The sequence below is a fragment of the Exserohilum turcica genome (assembly GCF_000359705.1).
Source record: "Exserohilum turcica Et28A unplaced genomic scaffold SETTUscaffold_23, whole genome shotgun sequence".
Lineage (NCBI taxonomy): Eukaryota > Fungi > Ascomycota > Dothideomycetes > Pleosporales > Pleosporaceae > Exserohilum > Exserohilum turcicum.
The window spans coordinates 13-13,061 of NW_007360059.1; the positions used below are offsets into that span (position 1 = coordinate 13).

Consider the following 13,049-nt stretch of genomic DNA (forward strand, 5'->3'; position numbering starts at 1 on the left):
ACGAGCCTCACCTTCATCTAGTTAAAACCCCTCCTAAATATTGTAGCTAGAAACAACCTACTTAGATACTTGTAGGCCTAAGAACCCTACACGTCTTATATAGCCCTTCGGGCTGAAAAAGGACGTTAAACTAGAATAATAATAATAATAATATGCGACGGCAGGATTTGTGCACCCCATTCAAGCGAGGATCATGCTGCAGCTGGCCATTGCAAGTGGCATGGGCATGAACGAGACGATTGGCGTGTTTGAGCGCGGCTTCAGAAAGGCCATTGGGCAGACGTGGATGCCGGCCGTGTAGCTAGTGTGGTAATTCTACACTAATCTCTAGTACTGACATGTATCTTGAACTTACTTCTATCCTGGGAGCGCGCCTAAATTCCCCGGAACACATTTCGTGGTCATCTGCACCTTTTTTTTTCTAGTGAAAGAACGCATACGTCTTGCCAATCTCACCAAGTCCGCCATTACTATCCACAAGCATACCCTCACCCTGTGCGGCCATGAAGTACGCATACCGATGGATATCCGTGCTTGCGTCCATCCAAGGCATCACGTCCTCGAGAAATCGCTTGACCTCGTCTGTCGTGCCTGAGGGCTGGAACTCGGTGACCCAGATGGGGCGGCCGCCCGCGACTTTGCGGGTGGCCTCGATGTGCGACTTGAATGCCTGGGCGTTGGCGTACCCATACCTATGAGGTGATGAGAACCTTTTCATGCGTGCTTCCAAGGTAGTGTGTGAAGCCATCACCCACGCCTGCTGAAATGGCGTGTGGGTTCAAGGGACGGGAGCTTACCAGTGGATATTGACAAAGTCGATATTACACCCATCACATTTCTCCATAAACTTGGCCAGCCACCCCAGCCCCGACGTATCCGACGCAGCAGCATTGGTAACCGCCGGAGACCCAAGATACATGTTTTTGTTCAACGAGGCAAGCGGCTGCATGTGTTTCTTCCATCCAGCCACTGCAGTAGCGACATCGATGCAGGAACCTCCTGCCCCAGGCCTGTACAGTAGCATCAGTCTCCTTGCCTTCCTGCATCCACACGTACACATGTATCTTGTTTGCAAAACGGGCGAGAGACTTACAGGCAATTGTCAGGCTCGTTGAATCCCAACACCCATGTCGCTCGTCCGTTCATTCCCTCGTAATTGCCACGGGCTACCGCCTCTGCATTCGCTTTCCAGTGCCCGGTATGGTCGTCTCGGAGCGAGTGCAGCATGGGTACAAAGTCGAACCAGGCAGTCGATGGCGGCGATGAAGAGTCCCAGTTGTAGCGCCACGTAGCGTGCGAGCCGGGTTTGTTGAAGAGGGAAACCAAAGAGACGTCGTTGTAGGGGATCCCGCGGCGCTGGGGGGTGGGAATTTGAGGGGGCGGCAGGGCGGCCGCATGGATGGCAAGGAAGAGGGGAAGAAGAAGGAGAAGAAGAGGGAGTGAGAAGTTGAAGGTGAACATTTAGAGGTATTGGTGGTAGCTGTTGTGTAGGGAATAGTTGTGAATAATGGAGTTGGGTTGAGTTGACGGGCGAAAGAAGACTTTGCTACTGAGGAAAGTGAGGGAGAATAAAGTACCAGGGAGGGCGCTACAACGTGGACCATGGAGTAGGACTAGTCCGAATCGGTGAGATGGAGGTGAAAGCTACTCCACGTGCACTGGACGTTCACACCGCTGGCCTCACTCCAGTCGCGAGATAACAAACATGGCCCGTGGCTGTAGATAGGAGATGCCTGAGTAGCTGCGTCCGGCCTTGGTGGCGTGGTCAGTTGGTTTCAAAGTATCGAACTTGCTGATGCCATGGTTGGATGGAAAGACAGCTGGACTCGTTGCTGCCATGGTATACATTGACCGTAGAATACATAACTCTTCACACTTCTTACATCTTGCCCCCGGTGAGCTCCTCGGCAAGCTTCTTGACGCGCTCCTTGGCGAGACCAACACCCTCGCCGCCCTTGAGCTTTTGAAGCATGTCGCCCACACCTTCGGGCAGGGGGCCGTGCCATGGGCTGAGGCCCTCGTTGCCCTCGTGTCTCGGGCCCATTTTGCCCTTGGGGTCCCAGCCCACGGGCGACTCGTCGGTGCCGAATGCCTTGTCAATGGCTTCTTCCAGCTGCTTCTCGTCCACAATGAACTCTCGTGCGTTGGTATACAGGTCGTGCAGGCGGGATGCGCGCGTTTCCTGCACTTTGGCCATGCGGCGCTGGTATGCCTTGCTGCGGGCCTTGGACATGTCTGGCCGCGGGGGCAGGCTGTCTGCGAGAAAGTCGCGGATGCCCTCGGCAACCGACGTCTCGGTCAGGATATCGACATCGCGGCGAGGCGCCATGGCCAATGCCCGCCGGTGCGCGCCACTGGCCTGGATCCTGGCCATGTACTGCGCCTCGGACGTGACCTTGCGCTCGTGCAGCTGCTTGACGCCCTCCTTCAGGGCCTCTCTCCGCTTCTCCGCCAGCCTCTGCTTGTACAGCCGGTAGTCGGCATCTCTGCTGTAGGGGCCCGGCACTTTGACCTGCTTGGGCTCCCGGGCGGCCCTGGCGATGAAGACGTCCGACTCCTTGGGGTGCTTGTTCCTCGTCCTGAAGATGTCACGTGGGACTGGCAGGTGTCCCTTGACCGTCGGCTTGGCTGGGTACGTGGGCTGCAGCGGCCTGGGGACCTCGATATAGTTTGGTGACTGCGGCCCCAGGGCCAGCGCGGCGGGCGTCGACGAGAACGCGCGCACACTCCGGCTGCCGGCGGGCCCAATGGCCGCGGGCGCCGGCGGAGACGAGGCCCAGCAAAGGCGGGCAGGTATCCGCGGGGGCATTGCGATGGTGTTGAGGCTCGCAGGGCAATGCGGACGTGATGTCGTGGTGTCGTTGCGCCCGCTTCGAAATTGTCGATGCCAAGGCGCCAGGCCGCATCCGGACTAGCGCCCGCCTTTCCAAAAAAAAGTTGCCCATGGTCGCGACCGCATCTCTTTGCTCTTCCTCCGCTCGACAATCGCTGCGCCCGCCACCGCCAGACCATGGGCGTCCACAAGAAAGAGAAGAGCCGCCGCGAGCGCGAGGGCAAGACCCACGACGGCATGGGCAATGTCAAGGTCAAGGGCACAAACTTCTACCGGTATGCATGCATCTGCTGCTGCTGCTGCTGCTGCTTGCCGTGAGCTCCATACTGACAATAGCTTGTGCAGCGATGCGAAAAAGGTAAAGGTGCTCAAGCGCCTCACCGACGGCAAGGCCGAGCGCAATGCCCGGGGAGACATCACCAAGGCGGCCTCGTATCAGAGCCGCGAGGCGCCTGTCGCCCGCGTCGAGCCCAACCGCAAGTGGTTCAACAATACGCGCGTGATATCGCAAGAGGCCCTCGACAGCTTCCGCTCGGCCGTCGAGGCCCAGGCCTCGGACCCCAGCACATATCTGATGAAGCGCAACAAGCTGCCCATGAGCCTGATTGAGACGCCTGGCCAGATCCCCGGCCTCAAGCAGCACGCTGCCAAGATCGCCGTCGACAGCCAGCCCTTCTCCGAGACGTTTGGCCCCAAGGCCCAGCGGAAGCGACCCAAGCTCGACTTTAGCTCGATTGAGGATCTGGCGGGCCGCACCGGCACCATGCACGAATCCTATCTCGAGCGCCTCGAGCAAGCCAAGCTACTGTCGGGCACGTCGGGCGAGGAGAAGGAAAGCTTCAACGACAACGCCAACGCCAACGGCGAGCTCGCGTCGGCGCGAGAATTCATCTTCATGAAGGGCACGTCCAAGCGCATCTGGAACGAACTTTACAAGGTAGCTCTTTTCCCTCAGTCCCACTTGGACTGCTCACTGACCCTGCTAGGTCATCGATTCCTCCGATGTCATCTTGCACGTCCTAGACGCCCGTGACCCCGAAGGCACACGATGTCGCTCAGTCGAAAAGTACATTCGCACAGAGGCTCCACATAAGCACCTTGTCTTTGTCATCAACAAGGTTGACCTCGTGCCCTCAAAAGTAGCGGTATGTTTCCTCCCCCGTAATTTCCCTCGCCATCACCCTCCTTAAGTCAAGGACCTTTTCTTTTGCAATGAATACGGTTCTGTTACAAGTTGGGAAGAGTAAAAGTGGCTCGCTGGCCAGCAATCGTCTTGATTGCGGGTCGATTGGCAACCGTCTTGGTTGTCGGTCAATAGAGTCACGCGTGATTTGTTTGAGTTGAGGACCGTCTCTGCACTCGCAGCTTCATGGCGGTACTCTTAGTAATATTTCACACATTCCATGGCCAACACGTTCAATATGTTTGCCCGATGGACAAAGCTAACGTTGCTTAGGCCGCATGGGTACGGCATTTAAGTCGCGAATTTCCAACGCTGGGTACGGTTGATCGCTTTCCACTTCTGATCATCGACTAACCATTGACGCAGCTTTCCATGCCTCTATCAACAACAGCTTTGGCAAGGGCTCCCTCATTGCCCTCCTCCGGCAATTCAGCTCGCTCCACAGCGATCGCAAGCAAATTTCGGTCGGTATGGTTGGCTATCCAAACACTGGCAAGTCATCCATCATCAACACCCTCCGCAAGAAGAAGGTCTGTGTTGTCGCGCCCATCGCCGGTGAGACAAAGGTCTGGCAATACATTACCCTAATGAAGCGCATCTACATGATCGACTGTCCGGGTATCGTTCCGCCGAACCAAAACGACACGGATGAAGATCTTTTGTTGCGTGGTAGTGTGCGTGTGGAGAACGTCGAATACCCTGCACAGTACATTGAAGCAGTCCTGAGGAAGGTACAACCGAAGCATCTCCAAAGGACTTACGATATTAAAGAAAAGGATTACGAGAATGATGCTGTGCGGTTTTTGGAAATACTGTGCCGAAAGAGTGGCCGTCTCCTCAAGGGAGGTGAAGCCGACATTGACGGCGCTGCCAAGATGGTTCTCAACGACTGGATAAGAGGAAAACTCCCCTGGTTCACTCCACCGCCGTTCACGGAAAGCGAAGAGACCGGTCCTGTCAATGAGAAGAGAGACGGCAAACTTGGTGAGATGAGCAAGAAGCGGAAGCGCGATGGTGAGAGCCAGGCTACGGCAAGTGTGGCGGCCACTACAGACGCAAGTGGCGCAGCTCAAGACCAGATAGACGACGATGACGACGATGACGACGACGAGTTTGGCGGCTTCAGCGAGGACGATGATGCTGAAGAAGACGATGATGACTCGGATGACAGTGCTGTTGAGGGTGCCGAGGACGAAGAAAGTGAAGATGATGAGGCCGTCGAGGAAGATCTCGCTGCAATATCACAGGCGCTATCTAAAGCGAAGAATCGTCAACGGAAAACATGATTGCGACCAAAGAATAGTTTATGATTCAAATGATACCCCACTATTTCGACGCTTTACTTGTTGGAGTATCTTGGCAGCTTGCGTGCCTTGCATTAGTGTGTTGAGTTGGTCGGAAGAGGTGACTGATGCAAGTTGTCCGTATGCCTGGGGGTGAACTGACTGAATCCCGAGGAAATTGGCGCGCTCATTGCGATGTGATGGACACAATAAAAATCAATATCCATCTCTATCAGCGAAGCCAACCAAACTGGGAGAGGAAAACAGAAAAACTTTCAAGCAGGAACACAGCAAGACTCGGGGGTATCCACATGGATTGAACAACCTTGTCGCATGCCCAGCATGTTCGATCATTCTCAGGCATTTTATCTCGAGGTTGGGCTTGCTGAGCTCGTGGGGCGGTCTGGTCTCGTCAATGAGACAGTTGCAGGCCTGTCGATGGAGAAGGGGTCTCTGAGTTACGAGGACACGCTTGAGAAGGAAAGGGCAACATCTGTGGAGCAGGCATAGGGTTGCAATACTACTGTGTTGGTATGGTGTGGCGATTGACGTGGTATGATTTGTGTGATGCACATGCAGTGATGATGCATATAAGACGGTACATGGATGTATATGTTTCATTTACACAGAGCACCGTGATTGGTGTTTTAGTACAATCCGCATGCGTGGTCGCATCAACCCAAGCTTGAGCTTCGTCTGTCTGAACAGCTCTTCAAGGCCGCTGGGTGAATCGACCAATATGTTCATGCCAGACTTGCCCACACAACATGTCACTTCCTAGCTAGCCTCGTCGTCTGCCTCTTGATGCTGTCGTCAACCTTGCCCACAGGCTTCACCACCCTCTTCGCAACAACAACCGGCTTCTTCGCCACACCAGCATTCCCACCCACGTAATTTTTCCTCTCGGCCTCGTCTGTCTCGGCCACCGTCTGATCGCGGATCCTCGCCGCAACCTCCTCCCACACGCCAGGCACGCCCGTCTTCATCGTATACAGCCTTCCCTCTTTGACATAAAACTTGAACCTAGGCTCGTTAATCACATCAATCATGCGTCTGAGAATGCCCTTTTCCCTCTGTCGCTGGGCCCACGCTTCCGTCTTGGGTAGCTCGATATTGGCGAGGCGGAAGCGACGCTGAGGCAAGGCACGCAGCTCGTGCAGGAAGGCAGTCGTATGCTTGCGGAAGGGGAAGATGCGGAGAGTGACAAACTCGAGTTTGGTGTTTGCGGTTGCGTGGGGTTGCTTGCGCAGGGTGGAGGCGAAGCGCAGGAGATCATGGCGGGAACGGCGGGCGGATTCGGGAATCTGGAGAAAGACTTGGTGGACAAAGGGAGCGGTGAGGTAGGCGAGGGTGAGGGTGGGGATGGTGCCGAGGATGCCGACTTTGGGGTGTTAGATGTGGGTTCGGGCTCTTCTTGGTGTTTTGGCTACTGTGGAGGCCGTGTATGCTTGATTTTCTTTTTTTTGCTGCATATGAAGAAAAACAGACAATGGTCTTGAAATACAATGGCATGGTTGCCAAGAATGATAAAATATACCAGGCAAAGTGGCCAGGCAGTATAAAAGAAAAGGAAAAAAAAAGTTTCCCAAAGCTCACTACGCTGGTAGACGGAAGAAGTGAAAAACGGAGAGTAGAGATGGCAGCAAAAATCTTAGTACTCACCCAACATCGCCTGCGCCTTTCTCAGTCGCGGGTCTGGCTGGTTTTCATTGTTCCATAGGGGCGGCACACCAAAGACCAAGGTGGTGCCAAACTGCAGCAGGGCCATTGCTTTCCAGAAGGAGATCCACGTAGTTCGCGCATCACCGGCGTCGTAGATGAGGAGTCTCGACTTGTATTCTGAGCCGCTATCAGTACGAGGGGCTCTTGGTGTAAGATTGTGCTGGCCAGTACGCACTCCGCTCTTTTTCGGCCGCTTTGGCAGTCTCCTTGGCAGCCTTGCCAAACCAGCGCAGGGCGGGCGACGTGGAGAAATTCCTTTGACAGCTTCGACACACAAAACCGGCAGTGCGTATGCGGTTGACGGGAGTCCCTCGTCCTGCTGCTGGCGCCACGCTTCTGCAGGCTGCTGCGAAAGCGAAGACTCGCGGCTGCATGCTGGCCGGGGATGTCTTGGGCTGGTGATGGAGTGGCAGCTGGGCAGGACACTTGGAGAAGAGGCCTATCGGGCGTGGTGAGTATTAGCAGGCGGGCTGGTATGGAGCAGGTCCATCTGTCGTCGAGGGCCAAGTGCCCAATTGGCCAGTCATTGACAGGCACAAGAGGGGAGATTTGAGTTTTGCAGCGTCGCGTGGTCACGTGCGAGGCGGCGGCAGACTAGCCCAAAGCAGACAAGCGCCAGGGCGGGGGCGGATCAACGAGGCTCCGAAAAGCGCCCAGGGCGGCGGGAGAAGCCACGCTTCTGCTTCTGCTTTCACCTCCGCAAGCTCCACTTGATGCGCCCGCCGCCGTCCGTCAGCATGCTCCCACTCGTACATCGCATCTGAACATTCCTCCTCCACCCCTCCCTCCCCTCCATTCCCACTCCCATTCCCATTCCCACTCGCATTCCCACTCCCCATCCCCATTCCCATTCCCATTCACCACTCCCCAGTGCATGTCCCATGTGATAGGTCGCGATGATGCTGATACCCCCCGCGTTCCTGACGCTCCTTTCCTTTCTTTCCCTCGGCGCTGCTTACCACGGCCTCAGCGACGACACGCTGAAGCACCTGCCCGGCCCCGGCAATGACTTCGACATCAAAAAGGGCGCCCTGCTGGCGCCCATCCTGGTGCCCAGGGTATCCGGCACCGAGGGCAATGCTGCCGTGCGCCAGCACTTTCTCGACTTCTTCAAGTCGCACCTGCCCGAGTGGAAGCTAACGATGCACAACTCGACGTCGACGACGCCCGTCAGCAAGGGCAAGGAGGTGCCGTTTGTCAACATCATTGCCACGCGCGACCCCCCCGGCAGCATGGAGGGCGACGTGTCCAGACTGGCGCTGGTCGCCCACTACGACAGCAAGTACACGCCCGCCGGCTTCATCGGCGCCACGGACAGCGCCGCGCCGTGCGCAATGATCATGCACGTGGTGCGCAGCATCGACGCTGCCCTCACCAAAAAATGGGCCGCGGCGAAAAAGGACGACTTCGAAGTGGAGCACAGGGGCGTCCAGGTGCTGCTGCTCGACGGCGAAGAGGCCTTCAAGAGCTGGACCGACACCGACAGTCTCTATGGCGCAAGGTGCGACAGATTCCCAACACGTGGCCATGGCAACTGACTAACCGACGGCCTGCAGGGCTCTGGCCGAGGACTGGGAGGGGACCTTCCATGCCGCTCAATCCATTTATCGCACGCCTCTCGATTCGATCGAGCTGTTCGTCTTGCTTGATCTACTGGGCGCCAAGAACCCCAGCATCCCCTCCTACTTTATGACGACGCACTGGGCATACCAGCACATGGCAAAGGCCGAGGAGCGCTTGCGAAAGCTCGGCCTGATGAAGTCGTCTCCTAACCACCAGTCCAAGATGGCTACGCGCGAGGACAGGAAGCCTCGCGCCGAGCAGCCTTTTCTGCCCGAGGCGGACAAAGCCAGCAGTGCCTTCATGGGTGGCTTCGTCCAGGACGACCATGTTCCCTTCATGGCTCGCGGCGTTGAGATCCTGCACATGATTCCCACGCCCTTTCCAAGGGTATGGCACACAATGGAAGATGATGGAGAGCATCTCGACCTGGATACCGTTGAGGACTGGACAAAACTCGTCCTAGCTTTCACCGCCGAATACATGGAGCTCGAAGGCTTCTTTGACTTCAAGGCGGAGAAGCGGAAGGCGGATGGAGAAAAGTCGGAACTGTAAGCAGATCTCTCGAATCCAGACTCGCGTCAGTTAACCTGTCCTAGTGAGATACCCTAGAATCTTGCAAATGAACTGTTTTTGAATCAAAGTGAAATCACATTGTCATGTGTCTGGGGGTGTTGGCGAGCTCTGCATACTACTAATGAGACAAAGGCTGTCGTGGCAACAAAGCAGCTCAAAGTCAAGTCTTTCATTCATGCTTCATCACACATGCGGCTTCGCAGTGGATATTTGAATCACTCCGTGTCGCTCCTACAATGCATCCAGCAGACGGTTTGCCTCGATTCGGTTTCGCAGGCCCAAAACTTAAAGTACTGACACAATGGCTAGAAGAAGGGGAAAGAAAAATGCTACCAATCATCATAGTTCGCAAGCGCCTTCCGGACGTGACATGGCTCGGCAAGCTACTGCACACCGCCGAGGCGGGACACACAAAGTGCGCGATGAGGATAGAACGGATTCTGTCTACGACACATACAACTACAAAGAGCTTCTTGATGCCACCAAGGAACGACGTTTATATCGCAAGGACATGAAAAAGGTGGAGATGGCATGGGCACTGAAGCGGAACGACGAGGCAAAGAGGCGCACTGAACGTGATAATCTAAATGCACTTCGCCGCAAGCAAGAAGAGGCGAGGAAAGAAGAGGAACGCATCGCTGCCGAGAAGCAAGAATTGATCAACGCAAGGCAGAGGAAAAAACTGGAGAAGAAGAGAAAGAGAGAGCGAGACGAAAGCGTCAGCGACGACACACTGAGCGATACTGAAATCGAGGCTGAGCGTGAAACCAGAGACGAATACAAGCGCGAAGCCATAGGACAAGCCCTCAGTGACTCCTCCTGGGACAGCACCTCGACCGAATCTCTACCAAACTCAATAGACCATCTCGCCCCTCTATGCACACTGCGTCTCTTGGAATGGCCCTACGAAACATTACCATGCACCATTCCCTCATCGTCTCCTTTCCACTTTCAACCCAGAACCCTTCCCTACGTCCCACTCAGACTCGTCACCACATTAACCAAGCAAAAGCTGTTCCTCCCTGGACACAAGTACCCGCCTGCCATCCCCCCAGATTATGTCCCCATGCTCTCGCAACCCGTCCGCGCCGCAGCCCACAGAGGCCAATTATCCGGTCTCCTGCGCAAAGCCACTATAGAGACAGGCGTGCAGTGGGCTTTGAGAACGCTAATCCAACCCTCAACGGCTCACATGTACTTCCTCCCCTGCGCAGCCAATAGCACAAAGAGTCTTGCAGACGTGTATCAAAAGTGGGAAGTGGAAAGCAGCAAAGCGAGACGTGTGAGGGGTCGTTCTGAGGCATGCGCCAATGACAGGGATGTCAGAGTTGGGCAGAGAAAGAGGATCAAGACGGGATTGGTGGCCGAGGTATATGAGGCGTGCAAGTGGAGGCCGGCAGCGGTGGGATATGTTCCTGCTTTTCTAGACTTTGGGGCTGTGTGCACCCAGAGGGAAGAGGGACCGAAGACGCTGGACAATCTGAGATACGTCAGGTTTCCTGGGTGTGACGTTCCGCATTATTATTTTTGGGTCAGAGATGCAGAGACTAATAGGCATGATGAGAAGGGCGAGACGCTGGGCGTGAAACGAGATGAGACGGGAGTATGTGTTGAAGGTGTGGTGAGGGAAGAAACAAGGTATCAGGGGGCTGCAGGCAAATATCCTCGCAAGACGATCAAAGACTCGAGAACACATCAAGCCTGCATCAGCGAGTCTTGCGCAGACGAGGAACCAGATGAAAGCCTGCATGTAAGGAGGGCTGGTACCCGTGCAGGGGCGTTGTATCGCCGGGCCAGCGCTACATCCATGCCCGACCAAGAACAGAATCCCGACCAGCGCATCCTGGACTGGTTGGATCAAATCAGCCCCAGCTTCGGACTCCCACCTCCTCACCACACCGTTTCAGATGAAGAAGACACACGGCGATTCTGGCAAGAAACAGTTCCAATTCCACCAAGCTCAGAGACAGCCGACGAATGTCCTTTTTGTTGTCTCCCGTGGCACACGATGACATGTCATGTGCGTGTACTAAACTGCTCTCTTTTACAAATGTGTGAAAAACAAAGCTGACAATTGTACATGGAGCAAACGCTGCATATGGCTTCACACTATATCACCTCAGTCTCTCAATCAAGCAACTCTGCTCACATGTTGACGCCGGAAAGAATGCAAAGAAGCCGGAATGCTCTTGGGTCTCTTGACCACCTGGCGAGAAGGATGAGAAGGAGGATGGCGCGAGTGGGCGTCAAGGCGTTGGGCTCTCGTGGGATGCAGGGGAGCGGACATGGAGGATCGCTGGGTACAGGGCATGCAGAGGAGGGCAAGAGGAAAAGGAGGTGTACTGGGCATGCGGTAAGGAGGTCTGCCAGACTCAAGAGATGCAACAGCAGTTGATTACAGCGACGCAGCACCAGCAATAGTGACTCACAATAGCTCCAAAGGCAACATAGGACGCTGACCCCGCTTCAATCTAGCCGAAGAGATGGATACATCATTCTCTTTATCCCGACAAGCACGCCAAAGCTATTCACCATACATGTCAATTCCAGGTTGAAGAATACAATCAGTATATACAAAAATGCCCAAATCTCTCCAAGCACCATCTACACTTTCTCGCCAACACGCTAGCACGTAAATACCGCCGGCCCAGGCGCCGTGTATGTCTTGCTGCCCGCATACAGGTTGTACAGGATACCCGCATCATTCTGCTTGTACGCGCCTGGGAACGAGACGGTTGATGGTGTCTTGTCTGCCGAGGCACCTACAACGTTGATTTGCGCACATTCCTATCACACTGTGTATTAGCGCTGTCCCTCCAACGCATGCAGACAAAAGCCCAGGCAACAATGTGGGGGCAGAAGAAGACATAGAAACTCACCATGTAGAACTGCGCGCCCAACGACTGGCTGGCAGCGTGCAGCGCAATCAGCTCGGCCCTCAGAAGATACTGGCCGGGCGCAATACAAGCAGGGATGGTGACGGTTTGATTGCCGTGGTTGGCAATCAAGCGATCGACACCCCATTTTGTGCCGTCGAATGCGTCTTGGGAGATTTTGAACCAGCCACCGCCGATGCCCGTGTCCGTCTTGGCGTCGCTGACTTTCTTCATGTAGGCCATGACCGGGCCCTTGTGCGAGGCATCAATCACGTCGTTGGGGCCAGACGTCAGTGTGTGGCGCCACGTGAGGGTTGCTTTGGATCCGGCTTGCAGGGTGATGACCGTGTCGGTTTTGGCCGGGGTGTCGTTGGGTGGGCCATTGCAGGCTATCGAGTTTGTGGTTACGTCGTAGACGGGCTTTATTTTTGCATTGCAGGTTAGAAGACGCTAACATTGAGGAGCTGGAATGCAAAAGGCACTCACGCCGTCGTAGGTGGGGACGCGGACTCCGTCTCCTACTTTGCCGCCGTTGACACTGAGGAAGATGGTGTGGGCAGAGACGGACGAGGCTGCCGCCGCAAGCGCGAGAGAAGTTGAAATCTTCATCTTGGAGTGTGGTGAGTAGTTGGGTTGGAACTGTGGCCAAGCACCAATTCGACGTCGACAGCAGTGCCTTATAAATGACGTCCTTGAACCCTCCCCCTCTATGCTGCAAGCCCAAGCCCGGGGTTGCAAATGCTGATCCACGACTAATGATGCTGCGCTTGCATTATTTCACGTTGAACCTTGCCATCTCTTCAACCCAGACAGGTGGATCATTACCCTTGTATCCACCAACCGAATGCTGTGCAACATGCCAACCATTGCTTCTCCAAGACCAGCCAGCCCCCTTTTGCTATAGAAGAGCCGGAACGCGTGCCGCCGGCGTAGTCCTGTGGCAATGCCATTATATTAAGCAATATCAACGGCGCGTCTAGTAGTCTTCGGAAGCTTAGGCGAGCTTAGTTTCAGCC

At 55.2% G+C, this 13,049-nt stretch overlaps 7 protein-coding genes across 7 annotated transcripts; 3 read left to right on the top strand and 4 right to left on the bottom strand.

Annotated features, from left to right (window-relative positions):
• Positions 1 to 324: 324 nt before the first annotated feature.
• On the bottom strand, positions 325 to 1,461 carry SETTUDRAFT_151629 (glycoside hydrolase family 128 protein; the record flags this gene model as incomplete). Its single annotated transcript, XM_008028245.1, has 3 exons — positions 325 to 692; positions 798 to 1,010; positions 1,094 to 1,461. The coding sequence occupies 3 exons, from the start codon at positions 1,459 to 1,461 to the stop codon at positions 422 to 424; spliced, it is 852 nt and encodes a 283-aa protein (XP_008026436.1). The 3' UTR covers positions 325 to 421.
• Positions 1,462 to 1,464: 3 nt separating this feature from the next.
• On the bottom strand, positions 1,465 to 2,820 carry SETTUDRAFT_169456 (uncharacterized protein). Its single transcript, XM_008028246.1, has one exon. The coding sequence runs from the start codon at positions 2,807 to 2,809 to the stop codon at positions 1,880 to 1,882; it is 930 nt and encodes a 309-aa protein (XP_008026437.1). The 5' UTR covers positions 2,810 to 2,820; the 3' UTR covers positions 1,465 to 1,879.
• Positions 2,821 to 2,987: 167 nt separating this feature from the next.
• Positions 2,988 to 5,350, top strand: SETTUDRAFT_169457 (uncharacterized protein). Its single transcript, XM_008028247.1, has 5 exons — positions 2,988 to 3,108; positions 3,179 to 3,770; positions 3,820 to 3,978; positions 4,290 to 4,332; positions 4,383 to 5,350. Exons 1-5 carry the CDS (start codon positions 3,011 to 3,013, stop codon positions 5,300 to 5,302), a joined length of 1,812 nt encoding a protein of 603 aa, XP_008026438.1. The 5' UTR covers positions 2,988 to 3,010; the 3' UTR covers positions 5,303 to 5,350.
• A 719-nt stretch (positions 5,351 to 6,069) lies between these two features.
• SETTUDRAFT_110758 (uncharacterized protein) lies at positions 6,070 to 7,067 on the bottom strand (the record flags this gene model as incomplete). The annotated part of the gene is made up of 2 exons (XM_008028248.1): positions 6,070 to 6,680; positions 6,962 to 7,067. The coding sequence occupies 2 exons, from the start codon at positions 7,065 to 7,067 to the stop codon at positions 6,070 to 6,072; spliced, it is 717 nt and encodes a 238-aa protein (XP_008026439.1).
• An 853-nt stretch (positions 7,068 to 7,920) lies between these two features.
• SETTUDRAFT_110928 (uncharacterized protein) lies at positions 7,921 to 9,136 on the top strand (the record flags this gene model as incomplete). Its single annotated transcript, XM_008028249.1, has 2 exons — positions 7,921 to 8,522; positions 8,578 to 9,136. The coding sequence occupies 2 exons, from the start codon at positions 7,921 to 7,923 to the stop codon at positions 9,134 to 9,136; spliced, it is 1,161 nt and encodes a 386-aa protein (XP_008026440.1).
• Positions 9,137 to 9,527: 391 nt separating this feature from the next.
• On the top strand, positions 9,528 to 10,703 carry SETTUDRAFT_70801 (uncharacterized protein; the record flags this gene model as incomplete). The annotated part of the gene is made up of 1 exon (XM_008028242.1): positions 9,528 to 10,703. A coding segment is annotated over one exon (1,176 nt), but the record flags the coding sequence as incomplete, so codon positions are not given.
• Positions 10,704 to 11,770: 1,067 nt separating this feature from the next.
• Positions 11,771 to 12,642, bottom strand: SETTUDRAFT_177551 (glycoside hydrolase family 61 protein; the record flags this gene model as incomplete). The annotated part of the gene is made up of 3 exons (XM_008028250.1): positions 11,771 to 11,944; positions 12,037 to 12,453; positions 12,520 to 12,642. 3 exons carry the CDS (start codon positions 12,640 to 12,642, stop codon positions 11,783 to 11,785), a joined length of 702 nt encoding a protein of 233 aa, XP_008026441.1. The 3' UTR covers positions 11,771 to 11,782.
• Positions 12,643 to 13,049: the final 407 nt, after the last annotated feature.

Bases quoted from the DNA above. Each gene is read 5' to 3' on its own strand.
- SETTUDRAFT_169456 (XM_008028246.1), bottom strand. From the start codon at position 2,809: ATGCCCCCGCGGATACCTGCCCGCCTTTGCTGGGCCTCGTCTCCGCCG.
- SETTUDRAFT_169457 (XM_008028247.1), top strand. From the start codon at position 3,011: ATGGGCGTCCACAAGAAAGAGAAGAGCCGCCGCGAGCGCGAGGGCAAG. The intron at 3,771-3,819 runs GTAGCTCTTTTC...TGACCCTGCTAG, and splicing joins TCTGGAACGAACTTTACAAG to GTCATCGATTCCTCCGATGT. The intron at 4,333-4,382 runs GTACGGTTGATC...CCATTGACGCAG, and splicing joins TCGCGAATTTCCAACGCTGG to CTTTCCATGCCTCTATCAAC.